This window comes from Pristiophorus japonicus, chromosome 7, assembly GCF_044704955.1.
Source record: "Pristiophorus japonicus isolate sPriJap1 chromosome 7, sPriJap1.hap1, whole genome shotgun sequence".
NCBI lineage: Eukaryota > Metazoa > Chordata > Chondrichthyes > Pristiophoridae > Pristiophorus > Pristiophorus japonicus.
Genome location: NC_091983.1, coordinates 234,968,353 through 234,987,844, shown reverse-complemented (window position 1 = coordinate 234,987,844; position 19,492 = coordinate 234,968,353). Strand labels below are relative to the sequence as shown.

The following is a 19,492-nucleotide window of genomic DNA, read 5'->3' as shown; positions in this document are numbered from 1 at the left end:
GCTGGAATCCCAACACCTGGAACATCTGTACCAACACTGGGAAAACAGCTGGAATCCCAACACACAGACCATCTGTACCCATTGAGAAAACAGCTGGAATCCCAACACCCGTAACATCTGTACCACCACTGGGAACACAGCTGGAATTCCAACACCCAGAGCATCTGCACCAACACTGGGAAAACAGCTGGAATCCCAACACCTGGAACATCTGCACCAACAGTGTGAAAACAGCTGGAATGTTAACACCGAGAACACCTGCACCAACTGGGAAAACAGCTAGAATTCCAACATCCAGAACATCTGTACCAATGCTGGGAAAATAGCTGGAATTCCAACACCTGGAACATCTGCAAGCATAGTGATCGCCCCTCTTTGAGCGGGTCCAGTCGGAGCAGGGCCCCCCGAATCACCCCCATATGGACTGAGATCGCCCCTCTCTGAGCGGGTCCAGTCAGAGCAGGGACCCCCTGAATCTCCCCCAGACGGACCGAGATAGCGCCTCTCTGAGCGGATTCAGTCGGAGCAGGGACCCCTTGAATCACCCTCAGATGGACTGAGATTACCCCTCTCTGAGCGGGTCCAGTCGGAGCAGGGACTCACTGAATCACCACCAGACGTACCGAGATGGCCCCTCTCTGAGCGCGGTCCAGTCGGAGCGATGCGTCTGTCCGGTTTGTTGCCCCTTCAGGCCCTTTGGGCGGCCCTGTCTCTCACTGCGCAGCACTTCCCGTCCTGGGGTCACTACGACCTGTGTAAGGCCCAGCTTCACTGGGACCAGGCCATGAGTTGGGATTACATGGCCTGCCAGCCCGAGGCCGCCCTGCTCACCAGGTCACTGAAGGTCAGCTTGGATCCCTCCGACAGTACGTGTGGAGAGACCCCCGAGATGTACTGCACGCTGGTGAGTAGAAGCCTTTCTGAGACAGCCTCTGTTATGTGTCGCGCTGTGAATGGACGCTCACTGAACGGCCTTTATCAAAGTGAATTCCATCCAAACTCCTACATTTGCTTCATCGAGTGCAAAAGCAAGGGAGTCATGGTGAACCTTTATGCATCATTGGTTAGGCCCCAGCTGGAGTATTGTATCCAATTCTGGGCACCACACTTTAGGAAGGATGACAAGGCCTTGGAGAGGGTGCAGAGGAATTTTAATGGAATGTTTCCAGGGATGAAGGACTTCAGTTATGTGAAGAGACTGGAGAAGCTGGGATTGTTCTCCTCAGAGTAGAGAAGGTTAAGGGGAGATTTGATGAGGTGTTTAAAATCATGAAGGGTTTTGAAAGAGTAAATAAGGAGACAATGTTTCCAGTGGCAGGAGAGCCGGTAACCAGAGGACACAGATTTCAGATAATTGGCAAAAAAGCCAAGGGGGGAGATGAGGAGAATGTTTTAATGCAGCGAGTTTTTATGATCTGGAATGTGCTGCCTGAAAGGAAGGTGGAAGCAGATTCAATAATAACATTCAAAAGGGAATTGGATAAATACTGGGAAAGGAGAAACATACAGGGCTATGGGGAAGGAGCAGGAGAGTGGGACTAACTGGACAGCTCTGAGCCAGTGGCAGAGACAGACGATATCACGGAGGTGAAAGTAGGCGGGCTTGGTGAAGGAGGAGATATGGGGATGGAATAACAGTCTGATAAGTTGCATTTACTGGAACTGTGAGGAGAAGTCAAACTGCTGGGCTGAACAGGAAAGGTCAGCACACGTAAACCACAAAACTCGCTGCTTCCCAGTGTCGCACCGTAAGGGGTGGCAGTGTTTGTAAAATTAGACACGGAAATAGATGTGAGGAGGGAGGTCGAATGTTTATAAACAACCCCTGGAGCTCCTGACCCCTGTGTCTGAGCCCTGCCCAATATCTCCAGTGGGGAATATGTCCCATTGTGTCTGAGCCTTGCCCAATATCTCCAGTGGGGAATATGTCCCACTGTGTCTGACCCCTGCCCAATATCCCCAGTGGGGAATATGTCCCATTGTGTCTGAGCCCTGCCCAATATCTCCAGTGAGGAATATGTCCCATTGTGTCTGAGCCCTGCCCAATATCCCCAGTGGGGAATATGTCCCATTGTGTCTGAGCCCTGCCCAATATCCCCAGTGTGGAATATGTCCTTGAGATGTAAATTCAAGCCTCTTTCTAAATATTAATGATGCTCTTGTTGAGTGAATCATCTCCTCAGGATAATTGGTTCCTACATCATTGTTCGAGGGGAAACACCTGGTTTAATAATCAGCCGTATGTTTCAGCAATAATTGAAAATGTATAATTTATTGCAGAACATGCAGTTCATAAGAGGGAATTATTCTCCAGCTCAATTAGTAATCTGTTATAAAAATAATACGAGTCTTTGAGGTAAACTTCCAGCTGTCCCATATCGCACTGTGGGAGCTGTGTGTGAAACAGGGCCCGGACCCAGTGAGACCACACTAGATGTTACTGTCTCAGTTTTACACCTCAGGACGTCCCAAAGCGCTTCACAGACAATTGAGGACTTTTTGAAATCGCAATCATTTTTTCTTTCACCGATAAAAACGCGGCTGAATTTATTGGCCTTTTTTTAATATGTAACAATTTTTGACAGGTGTACTCGCTCCTTCTTTCCAGATGTGTCACGACTTCTGAACTTGTGTTCCCTGATTGTGTGTTGACTGTGAGTGGGTGAGTGAGACAGAAAGACTCCAGGGTGAGAATGTATTCAGACTGTGGCTGTAACCTTGGTGCAAAGACACGAATTCCTGGTCATAAACTGTTGTGATCGAATTGGGCATGGTGGTGCAGGGCTTCTGTGACTGGACCAGTAATCCACAGAACTGCACTTCCAATCCCTCCATGGGCTTTGAGACTGGGCAGAGGGAGATACTGCCGGTCCTGCTGGGAGACTCAGTCCCAGGCACATCCTTCAGTTTTTTATTTGTTCCTGAGATGTGGGCATCGTTGGCAAGGCCAGCATTTATTGCCCATCCCTAATTGCCCTTGTGAAGGTGGTGATGAGCTGTCTTCTTGAACCGCTGTAGTCTGTGTGTTGAAGATTCTCCCACAGTGCTGTTAGGAAGGGAGTTCAGGATTTTGACCCAGTGACAATGAAGGAACATTGAATATATTTCCCAATCAGGATGCGGTGTAACTTGGAGGGGAACATGGAGGTGGTGGTGTTCCCATGGAGACCATGGGTTTGTGAGGTGCTATCGAAGAAGCCTTGGTGAGTTGCTGCAGTGCACCTTGTAGATGGTAAACACTGCAGCCACGGTACGCCGGTGGTGGAGGGAGTGAATGTTTAAGGTGGTGGATGGGCTGCTTTGTCCGGGATGGTGTGAAGCTTCTTGCGTATTGTTGGAGCTGCACTCACCCAGGCAATTGGAGAGTATTCCATCACCCGCCTGACTTGTGCCTTGTAGGTGGTGGAAAGGCTTTGGGGAGTCAGGAGGTGAGACACTCGCTGAGAATACTTGCCTCTGACCTGCTCTTGTACCACAGTATTTATGTGGCTGGTCCAGTTAAGTTTCTGGTCAATGGCGATCCCCAGGATGCTGATAGTGGGGGATCCGACAATGGTAACGCCGTTGAATGTCATGGAGAGGTAGTTGGACTCTCGCTTGTTGGAGATAATCATTGCCTTCCACTTGTGGACCACAAATGTTATTTGCCACTTCGGTGTTGCCGGACTGGGAAACAACGTCGGTGAGTGAGCACAGGGGCGATGGGGGAACAGGACTTGTGTGTGTTAGGACACGGGCAGCACAGGTTTGGATGAGCTGAAATTTACGGAGAGTGGAAGATGGGAGTCCGGCCAGGAGAACATTGGAATGGTCGAGTCTGGAGGGAACAAAGTATGGATGAGGGTTTCAGCAGTAGATGTGCTGAGGCAGGGGCGGAGACGGGCGATGTTACTGAGGTGGAAATAGGTGGCCTTGGTGATCGAGTGGATATGATTGTTTGTTTTAGTTCTTCTCGACCAAAAGGCACCAGTTAATGCTCATCGATCTCCGTGTTAGAAATAGAATCTCCCGCTGGTCTGTAATCCCCAATTTGATTCATCTCTGGCACCAGCTCAAAGTATTCGCCTCCAATTCCACTTCAGTGCCGATTTGTTCATTGATTTGAGTGTTTCTCGTGCTGCAAAGCAAAACTCACAGTGTCTGAGCACAAACTGAGGGAGAGGCACATCTGGAATACTGCGGGCAGAGTGGGCTCCTCATTGTAGGGGAGAGATGGGACACAGTGACACAGTGTGACCGGGGGTGAGGGGGTGAGGGGGTGAGGGGAGAGAGAGATGGGGCACTTCTTCACCCAGAGAGTGGTGAACCTGTGGAATTCTCGACTACAGAAAGTTGTTGAGGCCAATTCACTAAATATATTCAAAAAGGAGTTAGATGAAGTCCTTACTACTAGGGGGATCAAGGGGTATGGCGAGAAAGCAGGAATGGGGTACTGAAGTTGCATGTTCAGCCATGAACTCATTGAATGGCGGTGCAGGCTAGAAGGGCCGAATGGCCTACTCCTGCACCTATTTTCTATGTTTCTATGTTTCTATGACACGGGGCACAGTGACACAGTGTGACCAGGGGTGAGGGGGTGAGGGACTGTGTTATGAGGTTAGCTCGAACAGTCAAATTAAAGGGAGAATCGTCTCCACTTCTGTAGAAACACAGTCTGTGCCTTGCTCGGGTAAAATTCTGACAGCTAATTATTTCTGAATCCGATCACCAATTCTGGAAATCCCAGCGAGTGGTGACAGCTGGTGAATGTTAACGTGGAGTTTCTGGGTAATTTCTGTAAGCTGAGTTTGAACTGATTGTAAACTGGTGCCTGGGGATTGTGTCTGATCCTCTCGGGATTGTTAACATATGTATCCGTTCCCCTGCCAGCTGTTCACACACTCTCACAGCACAGCAGGAGGCCATTCGGCCCATCGTGCCTGTGCCGGCTCTTTGAGAGAGTGATCCAATTAGTCCCACTCCCTGCTCTTTCCCCATAGCCTTGCAAATTTATCCTTTTTCCCAAATTTATTAAGTATATTTTTCCCTGTTTTAAGGGAGTTTAGTTGAAGCAGGTTCAAACAGCTCCTCAAAGAATGGGTACAGGCACGATGGGCCGAATTGCCTTCTGTGCTGTGAGATTCTGTGATATTTCCCTTGTTTTAAGGGAGTTTATTTTCAGCAGATGCGAGCAGCAGACGGGATTTCAGTCTGAACGAGCCAAACATTCTCTTTGTAATATCGCAGTCCATTCTATTGGGTCTGGGACTAAACCTTTATTACTCAGACGGGAAATCGAGGGTTTGGGAGAGGCCGACAGGAAGTGGATTAAACCTGAGGCCATAGACTTTATCCCCATGAATCCGCCCCCTGCCCAATATCTCACTCACTGCCCACTGTCCCCAGTAAACCGGCTGCACATTAAACTTTCCCAGTCTCTTGATTCCTGGATCAGAGCTCCCTCACTGCGCTGCTCTCTGACAATGTTCCACTCACTTTAGCAGCTCAGACAGGAGAATGCTTGAAGAATGATTTACTGTTGTTGTGGCACTGACTAACTGACCCCTGAACCTGTCACCAGTGGATGGATTTTTCCATCGAGCAGTTTGAATGATGAGGAGTCTCGGTTCCATCTCCTGTTATTCTCTGTTACCCATTCTCTGTATTGACCACGCGCAAATTTCATTATAAACACAGATAGAGGCAGACAGGCAAGGTCGAGGGTTCAAGTCCCACTCCAGACACTTGAGCACAAAACCCAGGCCAAGACTCCCAGTGCAGTACTGGGGGAGTGCTGCACTGTTGGAGGGGCAGTACTGAGGGAGCGCTTCCCTGTCAGAGGGGCAGTACTGAGGGAGTGCTCCACTGTCGGAGGGTCAGTACTGAGGGAGCGCTTCCCTGTCAGAGGGGCAGTACTGAGGGAATGCTCCACTGTTGGAGGGTCAGTACTGAGGGAGCGCTTCCCTGTCGGAGGGTCAGTACTGAGGGAGCGCTGCACTGTCGGAGGGGCAGTAGTGAGGGAGTGCTACACTGTCAGAGGGTCAGTACTGAGGGAGCGCTTTCCTGTCAGAGGGGCAGTACTGAGGGAATGCTCCACTGTCGGAGGGTCAGTACTGAGGGAGCGCTTCCCTGTCGGAGGGTCAGTACTGAGGGAGCGCTGCACTGTCGGAGGGGCAGTAGTGAGGGAGTGCTACACTGTCAGAGGGTCAGTACTGAGGGAACACTACATTGTTGGAGGGGCAGTACTGAGGGAGCGCTGCACTGTCAGAGGGTCAGTACTGAGGGAGCACTACATTGTCGGAGGGTCACTACTGAGGGAGTGCTGCACTGTCAGAGGGTCAGTACTGAGGGAGCACTAACTTGTCGGAGGGTCACTACTGAGGGAGTGCTGCACTGTCAGAGGGTCAGTACTGAGGGAGCACTAAATTGTCGGAGGGGCAGTACTAAGGGAGCGCTGCACTGTCGGAGGGGCAGTACTGAGGGAGCGCTGCACTGCTCTCATCCTGAGATAGTCAATGGCGCTTTAGAATTCAGTCTTTGCTCTCTCTTTCTCTCCTCTCTCTTTCTCACTCTTGCTCCCTCCTCCCCTCCCACATTACATGGGCTCATTCACCAGAAACACCCTGTTGCCGAATTTGCCCTCCGACCGAAAGGGGGCGCACTCACTGAGCGAGACGATTTTCCCCGCCCCAATCCATGGAGTGGAGAGTTGAGCAAAATTCAGCTCTTTGTAGATTGTTTTTGTTGCGGGCGGTGCAGTCAGTTTGCGGCGGGGTGGAAGTGCGTGGGGAGCGGGGCGGACGGCGGTATATGTCTGCGAGCTCCTGTTTTATTTCCCACCCCCAGGAACCTGCTGACTGACGGAGCTGAAATGAGCCTGGGATTAAAGTGTTTGTTTAAACCTGGTTTGACAGACAGTCGGTGGGTTCCCTGAACACCTGCTCACAGCCCTGAGTCTCCGTGAGGCTGGGGCACTGGGGACATTAGTTTGGGGAGAAGGCCTTTTATTGGGGACCTTTCATTAGAAGGAGGTCACCCATTGGGGACGGACGGTTTAAAATTGGAAGCTGGGTGTTTAATGAACGATGGCTGTGGTCTATAAGGACCGATCGACACAGGCCGGTCAATAATGTGGGATTACACCACAGCTGGTTGAAGATTTGCTGCAGATTCTCAATCCTTCCCCAGTCTGGTTTCTTTCTCTGAAACCTCCCTCTGGTCTTCTCATTGCTGAATTGTTTAGACACAAACACCAGGTGCAGAGTTCTGGGTTTCATTAACTTGAACAAACATTCATTTCTGCCGGCTCATGTTCTTTATAATTAAATTCCAAAGTGTAGAATCCCATCGAGCTCCCAGGCAAGATATGGACTTAAAACCGCCGTTCCTTTATTAAATTAATTCTGGGGATGTGGGCATCGCTGACACGGCCGGCATTTATTGCCCATCCCCAGGTGCCCTGAGAAGGTGGGGGTGGGCCGCCTTCTTGATCCACTGGGATCGGGTTTGATACAAACTGAGTGTCTCGCTCGGCCACTTCAGAGGGTCATTACTAGTCAACCACGTTGGTGTGGGCCTGGAGTCACATATAGGCCCGGGCAGGTTACAGAGGCAGGTTTCCTTCCCTAAAGGACATTACTGAACAAGTTGGGCTTCACGGCAATCTCCCTGAGCTGTGGGCCGTGGGGAGATGGACCCTCTCCCTGACCCACTGTGGGCCGTGGGGAGAGGACTCTCTCCCTGAGCTGTGGGCCGTGGGCAGAGGACCCTCTCCCTGACCCACTGTGGGCCGTGGGGAGATGGACCCTCTCCCTGACCCACTGTGGGCCGTGGGGAGAGGACCCTCTCCCTGACCCATTGTGGGCCGTGGGGAGATGAAGCCTCTTCCTGACCCACTGTGTGCCGTGGGGAGAGGACCCTCTCCCTGACCCACTGTGGGCCGTGGGGAGATGGATGATACCAGAAATGAGAGGGTATACATATCAGGAAAGGATGAACAGGCTGGGTCTCTTTTCTCTTGAAAAGAGAATGCTGAGGGGTGATCTAATAAAGGTCTTTGAAATTATGAAAGGTTTTGATAGAGTGGATACAGAGAGAACCAAGAAATCCAATCGGGAATTCAGAAGAAACGTCTGTCCCCAAAGAGTGGTGAGAATGTGGAACTTGCTACCACAGGGAGCGGTTAAAGCAAATAGTGTAGATGCAGTTAAGGCGGGGGGGGGGGGGGGGGGGCGGTGGGGGTGGCTAGATAAGCGTATGAGGGAGACGGGAATAGAGGGTTGTGGATAGATTTAGATGAGGAAAGACGGGAGGAGGCTCGAGTGGGGCATAAACACCGACATGGACTAGTTGGGCCGAATGGCCTGTTTCTGTGCCGTATATTCTATGTAATCCTATATGTAATCCTATAAGTAATCCTATGTAATCTTTCAGCTCAGTACTGGCCCACTAAATACTGCTAACTGAGCAACTCTGCTCGAACATTAACTCCAACAAAGGGCCTGATTACTGGGTGATGGGGAGTGACAGCAATCTGCGAGATTGTACTTTATGGAGCCACTAACTTCTGTCCTCAATAATACACTAATTTACATCATTAACCAGGGGACTGAACCGTGCTGATCGCGAGTGGTTTAGTTGGTGATAACGACAGGCTCTTCGTCACACCACACAGTGTAAATCCGAGACAGCAACACTTAAACCCCCGAAATAAATGTCAAGGGTGAGTGGATTTGTAGAAGGAACAATGATTTATAAGATGCTCCGTTTATGCTCCAGTGTTGCAGGAGCAGTTTCTGTAATACATGATCCTTCTATTGAAATATCTTCCCTTCCCCCGTTGATGCAGCCACACACAGCAGGAGCCCGTTGTGTCTCTCTCTCCCTGGGCTGTATGGTGAGGTTTAATTCTTCTCTTCTTCTTCGGCTGTCCCCCGGAGTTGAGGATGACTTGCTTCCACATTAAAATGAGTTCTCAGGTGACTGATGAGACCAATGTGAGATCCACAGTCTCTGTCACAGGTGGGGTAGATGGTGGTTAGAGGGACGGGTGGGTGGGGTGCTTGGGTTGTCGTACGTTCCTTCTGCTTTTTTTACTTGGCTTCCGCATCCTCCCGGCAAAGAGACTCGATGTGTTCGTCGCCTTCTCGGATGCTTCTCCTCCATTTTGAGCAGTCTTGATCCAAATGTTCAAAATGCGGCCACTCACAACAACATCGAGCAGACAATAGGGGTGTTCTAGCAGCGTTTCTGAAGCCTGGACCACTCTGGAGGCAGCCTTCAATACTTCCCTCAACAGGTGTCGCTATTCATTGTGGTGTGCTGCAAGTTGCACAAATTGGCCATCATGAGGGCCAAGGCCTTACCAGCGGGGAGTGCAGCCCCAACTCAGGAGGAGGAGAAAGAGTAATAGGAGCCTGGCGAGGCCCCGACTGGCCAGCCAGAGGAGGAGGTGCAGCAGCCACGGAGGAGACACCGTGGCACTGCTCCCGATACAAGGGCCACATGTCAGCGGCTCATCATACATCGGTTCTCCAACAACACAACACAACCCCTGACCAGCAACCAATAAACATTTAACAACAGCCCCTTGAAACAGCATAACACACAATTAACATCAACAATATCTGTACACAGGCCCCTGCCATTTGTCATTCCTCAACAGTATCCATGTGCCATATTAGGCACATACACTTACAACAATAGCAGGCCTCAAAAACTGCAACCAGATCGTGACAAACATATTTACAGGGTGAGGCCTTCTGTCCATTGTGGCCAAAGTTTTTATTGAGACTAGCTCTGGCATTTGCTACCCCTTACCTTAACCCCCTCCCCCACCTCCTGCTCCTCCTCAATGTTGCCTCAGTGCCTGCAGCAAGGCTGCTTGAGGGCTGCTGTGTGTAACACAGACACTACAGATGGCCGAGTAGGATACATTGGACCAGCTCTGGGCCTGGAAGGCCCGGCTGCGGACTGCACCACCTCAGCATCGGCGGCAGCAGTCTAGGTTGGCTGGTGTGTAGACCGCGGCAAGTGGAAAGGCAGAGTGGCAATGGTGGGAGCCAGAATGCTGTCATCTTGAGCAAAGACAACAAGTTTCATTTCCCACAGCCCACTGCCACTCCCCCAGGGCGGAACCTCAGCATCCGGAGCAATATGCGGGAGCGCGGATTACTGGCCTCCTTCGGCACCGTTACCTCCCCGTTTGATTTTGGGGAACAGAGAGGATGGCAGCAGTCAGTGTTTGCATGGCATCACTCTGTGACTGACTCAGAGCAGCCTGAGTCTCAAACGCAGCGTTCTGAGAGTTGTTGCCACAATCATTGACAGTATCACATCACAAAGGCTTTGCGTGGCTTGGGCCTGTGATGTGATAGCTGCTGCCACGTCAACCATGGCACGCGCTCTCCCCTCTGCAACTCCACTGTCGCTGGTTGAGTCCATCTCCCTCTGTAAGTGGGCAAGGATGGGTTCATTGAACTGCTGAGAGGCAGGGACAATGCTAGAGGCGGCCTCCCCCAACCCCAGGGCAAGTGTATCCATGCTCTGCGGGACCTTCTCCAATGCACTCTCTGGACATAGCCTCCAAGTCCAGGTCCACGTCTGACTTTCTCTGAGCAGGACTGATGGGTCGACTCACTGTCCGGGGAGATGGTCCCCGAGCTTCCCCTCGCTCTGGGCGCTGCTGCAGGCCACTGGATTCAGGAGCCTCAGGCTCTTCAAAGCCCAGGAATGTTGGTCCTTCCACCACGGTGGTGTCCCCACTCGATGCAACTGATGGAGGGTCCCACACAGGCACCACACTTTCCTCACCTTCCTCATCATCTTCCCCGTCAGTTGAAGTGGACGGCGTTTACTGTCAAGGGTCAAGGATCTCACAGAAATGCCAAAGGGCATTCACATACCGTCACGGTCCACAGGGGGTGCTGCTTCTCCGTCCACTACCGCACCAACTGGTGTGCCCATGGGGATGGACACTCGCTCCTCCACCTCACTGAGGGCTTGTATGTCAGGCTCCCCTCCACCGGTGCACTGCTGCTCTCTCCTGTTGTGAGCTAGTTTCACCTGTAGTAAGAAGCACAAGAAGGTGTGAGTGAGTGTGCAGCTCATCGTGTGCCACATGTGCCTTCCATAGTTGAATAGTTGCTGCTGTGTGGATGTGTGTAAACGTGCATTTGAATCTGCGTGGCTGCTCACAGTGCATGTGTGAACGGTGGGATGAGGTGAGAAGGGCCTCAGATTATGGTTGAGGCTGAAGTCTTGTGAAAGGGTAGTGTGAGGAGGGGTGAGGCTGAGTAGGGAACAAGAAGGTGAGCGAGGTTTGGATGGGCCGGGCATGGCTGGTGACCTGAGCTTGAACCTTTATGGTGCCTTCACCAACAAAGACCACGGCCTGGGACACACAGTGACGGAGCAGTCGGAGGTCAGTTGTAGCGCTGGGGCATGGTGCTGTTAATTATGTCCCGAGGACACGGCAATTCAGGAGCACGTCACATCTGCACCGTTCCATTATTCATTTATACTTTACACAGCTTTAGGATTGTGGTACTAATGTTACCCCATTCCTTCTACATCGAGTATTAAAAATAACCAATCCAATATGCGGCTTGAGTCACTGCCTTTAGTCGATGCTGTGACAATTGTAGATTCATTAATCTCTATGATCTCTGTATATTGCCGCGCTCTCCATCTTTATCACACGCATTAGTTTTATTGATTGCTGCAACAGCCACTTTCTGATTATTTGGAAAAAGATGTCGGGCTGATTCTGTTTTGCCGATGTCAGGCAGAGTCCCAGTGTGTCTGATCCACAGGATGCAATGCAGCAACTCGCCAAGGCTTCTTCAGCAGCACCTCCCAAATCTGCCACCTCCAGCACCTAGAAGGACGAGGGCAGCAGGTGCCTGGGAATACCATCACCTCCAAGTTCCCCTCGAGTCACACAGTGTCCCGGCTTAGAATCACAGCATCATAGAATGATACAGCACAGAAGGAGTCCATTCGGCCCATTGTGCCTGTGCTGGCTCTTTGAAAGTGTTACCCAATTAACCCCACTCCCCGCTCTTTCACCACAGCTCTGTAAATCTTTCCCCTTCAAGTATTTCTCCAATTCCCGATTGAATCTGCTGCCATCGCCCTTTCAGGCAGCGCATTCCAGATCACAACATGTGGAGCTGCCGCTGTGTCCATCGCTGCTTCACCGCGGAAGGTCAATGAGCTGAAGTGACCCCAAGGGAGCCCTGCCACCTCCGAGTGCTCCCTCACAAACCAGCCTGAGGTAAAGCATCATTCGGCCCACAGGCTGGGCGAGGGTCCAACACACAGAGCCCAGGGGTATGGCCTGAGCACAAATAAGGGATTGTTTTAACAATAGACGATAAAAAGACAAGTTCCCGTCAATCATTCCGCTCACAAAACTTTTGTCGTTTCTCTCTCTCTAACCCAAACAGACAGCTGCAGTGAGACTCATTTTCCCATCTCTAGAGGTCAGAGGTCGGAGATTCTTTCACTGAACATGAACTTTGGAAAATCTAAACAAAGAAAACGTCCAAAATGTTGTCATGTCAGCTCCCTGGTGTCCTTGCAGTCCATTTTATTTTGCTCAAAACGATTCCCAAGGATGATTGGGGGACTGAGAGGATCTAACTATGGGGAAAGGCTGAACAGGCTGGGGCTCGTTCCTGGTCCCAGGGATGTGGGACTTCAGTTGCAGGGAAAGACTGGAGAAGCTGGGATTGTTCTCCTTACAGCAGAGAAGGTTAAGGGGAGATTTCATACAGGTGTTCATGGTCATGAGGGGTTTAGACAGAGTAGATAGAGAGAAACTGTTCCCATTGACGGAAGGCTCAAGAACCAGAGGACACATATTGAAGGTGATTGACAAAAGAACCAAAGGCGACATGAGGAAAATTGTTTTTGCGCAGCGAGTGGTTAGGATCTGGAATGCACTGCCTGAAAGGGTGGTGGAGGCAGAGCCCAGCGGGAGAATTGTGTCCAATTCTGGGCACCACACTGTAGGAAGGATGTCAAGGCCTTGGAGAGGGAGCAGACGAGATTTACTGGAATGGTCCCAGAGATGAGGGACTTCAGTTATGTGGAGACTCTGGAGAAACTGGGATTTTCTCCTCAGAGCAGAGAAGGTTAAGGGGAGATGAGGAGACCCCACTTTCTACCTTCTGACACTCTGAATAGCTGCCCTTTACCCCTACTCTCTGCTTTATGTCCTGAAGCCAGCGAGCTATCCATTCTGCTACTGGCTCCCTGACTCTGCATTCTCTGACCTTATTCATTAGTCTATTATGTGGTCCCTTATCGAAGCTCTTTTGGAAATCTGGATAAATTACATCGACTGCATTACCCTTGTCTGCTCTCTCTGTTACCTCTTCAGAGAATGCAATGAGGTTGGTCAAGCAAGACTTTCCCTTTTGAACTCCATGCTGACTATTCATTATTATACTTTTGCTCTCTAAATGTTCTTCTATATTCTCCTTTAGTAAGGATTCCATTATTTCTCCTACCACCGATATTAAGTTGATGGGTTTACAGTTCTCTGGACATGTTCTATCTCCCTTCTTAAATATAAGTATTACGTTAGCTATCTTCCAGTCCTCGGGTATGACACCTTTTTCTAACTAATTATTAAATATGTGCCTCTGCTATTTCTTCCCCAGATTCATTTAAAAAGCACAACGTGTTCCGTCCACACCTGGGGTTTTCTTTAACCCGTGCTGTACCTGCCCTGGGCGTGTTTGATGGTACAGTGTAGAGGGAGTTTTATTCTGCATCTAACCCATGCTGTACGTGCCCTGGGAGTGTTTGATGGGACAGTGTAGAGCAGCGAACCCGGGGACTGGGAGAAATTTAGAACTCAGCAGAGGAGGACAAAGGGTTTGATTAGGGCATGGAAAATGGAGTACGAGATGAAGCTTGCAGGGAACATCAAGACGGATTGCAAAAATTTCTATCGATAAGTAAAGAGAAAAAGGTTAGTAAAGACAAACGTAGGTCCCCTGCAGTCAGAATCAGGGGAAGTCATAACGGGGAACAAAGAAATGGCGGACCAATTGAACAAGTACTTTGGTTCGGTATTCACTAAGGAGGACACAAACAACGTTCCGGATATAAAAGGGGTCAGAGGGTCGAGTAAGGAGGAGGAATCGAGGGAAATCCTTATCAGTCGGGAAATTGTGTTGGGGAAATTGATGGGATTGAAGGCCGATAAATCCCCAGGGCCTGATGGGGATCAAGGGGTATGGCGAGAAAGCAGGAATGGGGTACTGAAGTTGCATGTTCAGCCATGAACTCATTGAATGGCGGTGCAGGCTAGAAGGGCTGAATGGCCTACTCCTGCACCTATTTTCTATGTCTATGTCTATGACTAAGGAGGTTGCCTTGGAAATAGCGGGTGCATTGACAGTCACATTCCATTGACTCTGGATCAGTTCCTATAGAGTGGAGGGTAGCCAATGTAACCCCACTTTTTAAAAAAGGAGGGAGAGAGAAAACAGGGAATTATAGACCGGTCAGCCTGACATCGGTTGTGGGTAAAATTATGGAATCAATTATTAAGGATGTCATAGCAGTGCATTTGGAAAAAGGTGACATGATAGGTCCAAGTCAGCATGGATTTGTGAAAGGGAATTCATGCTTGACAAATCTTCTGGAATTTTTAGAGGATGTTTCCAAAAGGGAGAACCATTTGATGTGGTATATTTGGACTTTCAGAAGGCTTTCGACAAGGTCCCACACAAGAGATTAATGTGCAAAGTTAAAGCACATGGGATTGGGGGTAGTGTGCTGACATGGATTGAGAACTGGTTGTCAGACAGGAAGCAAAGAGTAGGAGTAAATGGGGACTTTTCAGAATGGCAGGCAGTGACTAGTGGGGTACCGCAAGGTTCTGTGCTGGGGCCCCAGCTGTTTACACTGTACATTAATGATTTAGACGAGGGGATTAAATGTAGTATCTCCAAATTTGCGGATGACACTAAGTTGGGTGGCAGTGTGAGCTGCGAGGAGGATGCTATTATGCTGCAGAGCGACTTGGATAGGTTAGGTGAGTGGGCAAATGCATGGCAGATGAAGTATAATGTGGATAAATGTGAGGTTATCCACTTTGGTGGTAAAAACAGAGAGACAGACTATTATCTGAATGGTGACAGATTAGGAAAAGGGGAGGTGCAACAAGACCTGGGTGTCATGGTACATCAGTCATTGAAGGTTGACATGCAGTACAGCAGGTGGTTAAGAAAGCAAATGGCATGTTGGCCTTCATAGCGAGGGGATTTGAGTACAGGGGCAGGGAGGTGTTGTTGCAGTTGTACAGGGCCTTGCTGAGGTCACACCTGGAGTATTGTGTACAGTTTTGGTCTCCAAACCTGAGGAAGGACATTCTTGCTATTGAGGGAGTGCAACGAAGGTTCACCAGACTGATTCCCGGGATGGCGGGACTGACCTATCAAGAAAGACTGGATCAACTGGGCTTGTATTCACTGGAGTTCAGAAGAATGAGAGGGGACCTCATAGAAATGTTTAAAATTCTGATGGGGTTAGACAGGTTAGATGCAGGAAGAATGTTCCCAATGTTGGGGAAGTCCAGAACCAGGGGACACAGTCTAAGGATAAGGGGTAAGCCATTTAGGACCGAGATGAGGAGAAACTTCTTCACCCAGAGAGTGGTGAACCTGTGGAATTCTCTGCCACAGAAAGTTGTTGAGGCCAATTCACTAAATATATTCAAAAAGGAGTTAGATGAAGTCCTTACTACTAGGGGGATCAAGCGGTATGGTGAGAAAGCAGGAATGGGGTACTGAAGTTGCATGTTCAGCCATGAACTCATTGAATGGCGGTGCAGGCTCAAAGGGCCGAATGGTCTACTCCTGCACCTATTTTCTATGTTTCTATGTTTCTATGTTTCTATCACACTCACTCACTCAAACACATAACCTGTGTTGTTCCGTCTCTGTTTCCAGGAGAACCCGTACATGTGCAACAACGAGTGTGATGCTCACATGCCCGAGCTCGCACACCCGCCCGAGCTGATGCTGGATGATGAGGGGCGGATTCCCAACACCTTTTGGCAAAGCGTCTCCTGGAGGAGTTTCCCCGAGCCCCTCCTGATCAATATCACTCTGTCCTGGGGCAAGACCATCGAGCTGACCGAGGACATAGTCATCACCTTCGAGTCGGGCCGGCCGGAGCAGATGGTCCTGGAGAAGTCTCTGGACCACGGCTGTACGTGGCAACCCTACCAGTTCTACACGGCCGACTGCCTCACCTCCTTCGGGATGGAGCCGAGAAGCGCCCGGGATCTGAGCCCGGCCTCAGTGCTGGATATCATCTGCATGGAGGAGTATTCCAGGGGCTACGTGTGGAAGGTGGACAAGATGGTCCGCTTCGAGATCCAGGAGCGTTTTGCCCTGTTCGGGGGGCCTGGTCTCCAGGACATGGCCTCGCTGTACGGCCAGCTGGACACCACCAAGGACCTGAGGGACTTCTTCACCCTGACCGACCTGCGGGTCAGGCTGCTCCGGCCGGCCACTGGGGCCACCAGTGTTGACCAGCACAACCACTCCAAATACTTCTACGCCATCTCCAACCTGGACATTCGCGGCCGGTGAGAGCTCCCCGCCCCTTCTGGCCAGAGTCGCAGACCCCACACTTCACACCCAGGGGGCGCCGTGTCAGGCCAACATCTGGGGCACTCACAAACCCAACATTTGGGGGTAACGCACGGGGCCAACATCTGGATGGGCACTCAGGGTCAACATCGGGGGGCACTCACAGGGCCAACATCTGGGGGTAACGCATGGGGCCAACATCTGGATGGGCACTCACAGGGTCAACATCGGGGGGCACTCATAGGGCCAACATCTGGGGGCCGTCAACAGGACAACATCTGGGGGACACTCTATCAAGGCCAACAGCTGGGGCACTCTATCAAGGCAACAACTGGGGAACTCTATCAGGGGCAACATCTGGGGGATATTCTCAGTCTATCATCTTGGTGATACTCCATCAGGGTAAATATCTGGTGTTCCCTATCAGAGTTAACATTTGGGATACTCTATCAGGTATAACATCTGGCATGACACTCAATCAGTTATTATCTGGAGGGCACTATATCGGAGTTAACATCTGGCACACAATCTCAATGAACATCTGAAGGTCAGTCTATCAGGGCCAACATCTAATTACGAGGAGAGATTACATAAACTAGGTTTGTGTTCCCGAGAATTTAGAAGGTGTTTTGATAAGTTTTCAAAATATTAAGGGGAACTGAAAGGTTAGATAGAGAGAAACTATTTCCCTGGTTGGGGATTCTTGGAGTAGGGGCATAATCTATAAATTAGAGCCAGACCTTTCAGGGGTCAAATTAGGAAACACTTCTACACACAAAGGTTGGTCGAAGTTTGGAATTCTTTTCCACAAATGGCAGTTGATGTTAGATCAATTGTTAATTTTAAATCTGAGATTAATAGATTTTATTAACCAATGGTATTGAGGGATGTGGGGCAAAGGCGGGTGAATGGAGTTCGGTCACAGATCAGCCATGTTCCCATTGAATGGCGGAGCAGGCTCGAGGGGCCGAATGGCCTCCTTCTTTTCCTATGTGAGCGCTGGGTAACTGGGGAGGTTTGACGTGATCCAGAGAGTGAGAAGATCACACAACACAGGGGGAGGCCATTCAGACCATCGGGCCTGTGCCGGCACTTTGAAAGAGATATCCAATTAGTCCCACTCCCAACTCTTTTCCCATAGCCCTGCAAATATTTCCCTTGAAGTATTTATCCAATTCCCTTCTGAAAGTTCCGATTGAATCTGCTCCCACCGCCCTTTCAGGCAGCGCATTCCAGATCAAACTCTCCTTATCTCCCCTCTGGGTCTTCTACCAATTACCTTCAACCTTTGACCTCTGGTCCCCGACCCTACTGCCACTGGAAACAGTTGCTCATTATTTACTCGATCCAAGTCCTTCCTGATTCGATGACTGATTGTGACTGAAGGCTTCCTTCGTGTTGGATCTATATTCAGTCTGGGTCAGTGAGTTCCCATTCTCCCATCACACAATCTCCGGGGCTCGGAGCCATTCCCTCATTATTCCACACTCAGCTTCTGGGAGGCTCGTTCCAGCTTTTAGCCGAGGACAATCTTCAGACACTAATTGGAGAACAGGAGCAGTAAAATGTTTACGCTGCCGTTAATGTGACTCCAAGGAACTGTCTGGGTATCTGCTTAGTTCAGCATACAGTGCCCAGAACTGACAATTTGCTGAATGTGCAACATACAATCTGCGGATTGTGAAGCTTCACCCTCTCAGTGAGTTAAACAGCGGCTCGATGCTGTTAGCACAGAGTCACCGAGACCAGCGTTCTCACGCTTCACGGTACAGAGACCGTCACAGCACTTTGTGCCTTTCCAAATCGCATTTCCTGAACAACAACAACAACAAAATCTCATCCTTGTCTAAAAATCCCTCCATGGCCTCTCCCCCTCCCTATCTCTGTAACCTCCTCCCACGCTACAGCCCTCCAAGATCTCTGCTGTCCTCCAACACCAGGAACAGCACTCCGAGGTCGCTGCTCTCCTCCACCACAGGCCTCTTGTCCATCCCCCACTCCCTTCGCCCCTCCATTGGTGGCCGTGCCTTCAGCTGCCTGGGCCCTAAGCTCTGGAATCCCCTCCCTAAACATATCCACTTCTCAACCTCTCTATTCTCCCTTAAGACGCTCCTGAAAACTGACCTCTCAGACTAAGTTTTTGGTCACCTGTCCAAATATCTCCTTAAGTGGCTCGGTGTCAGTTTATCTGATTTACGCTCCTGTGAAGCACCTTGGGACGTTTTACAAGTTAAATGCGCGATATAAATTCAAGTTGTTGTTCCAGGTTTTATTGTTGTTGTTGTAAAGAAATAACTTGTGAGAGGCGCTCTATAAATGCAAGCTCTTCCTTTGAGGGGCCTGGAAGGCCGGAGCTGATCAGAAACTCTCTCCTAACGTGTTCTTGTTGCTGCCCAGAATCTGATCGTCAATCAGCGGAAACACACCCAGAAACTGACCCGCCGCCTGGGTTGAAAGGCAGTAAGTGGGAGAAAAATGTTGCTGTTTGCAGAGCGAAGCTGGGAAAGGGAGAGCAGACTCGCGGAGCGGCCAGTCCCCAGTCTAACCCGGCTGCTCAGCTTATTTGAAACCAGCTTGCTATTGTTTTTTGCCAGGTGTAAGTGCAATCTTCACGCCAACAACTGTATCTGGGAGAAGGGGAAGCTGAGTTGCGAGTGTGAGCACAACACCACGGGGCCGGACTGCGGGAGATGCAAGAAAGGCTTTCAAGGCCGAGCGTGGACAGCAGGCTCGTACCTCCCAATCCCCAAAGGGACGGCCAATGTCTGTGAGTAACCAGAGCTGCTCCAGCCCGGCTCAGTGCCGGCACCAGATTCCCTTCACATTTCATTCTCAGCCCAACTCCCGGCAACGCACCGACTCCAAAATACAACCCACCCATCTTTGTCATTGTG

At 50.3% G+C, this 19,492-nt stretch overlaps 1 protein-coding gene across 1 annotated transcript in view; it reads left to right on the top strand.

Moving 5' to 3' along the window:
• The first annotated feature begins 209 nt into the window (after nt 1–209).
• Nucleotides 210–19,492, top strand: part of LOC139266699 (netrin-G1-like) — a 41,536-nt gene continuing 22,253 nt past the window's right edge. The window contains exons 1-3 of the mRNA XM_070884288.1: nt 210–904; nt 15,951–16,594; nt 19,193–19,365. Coding sequence (XP_070740389.1) covers nt 662–904; nt 15,951–16,594; nt 19,193–19,365 — 1,060 coding nt within the window. The 5' untranslated portion in view covers nt 210–661. The remainder of the gene's footprint in view (nt 905–15,950; nt 16,595–19,192; nt 19,366–19,492) is intronic.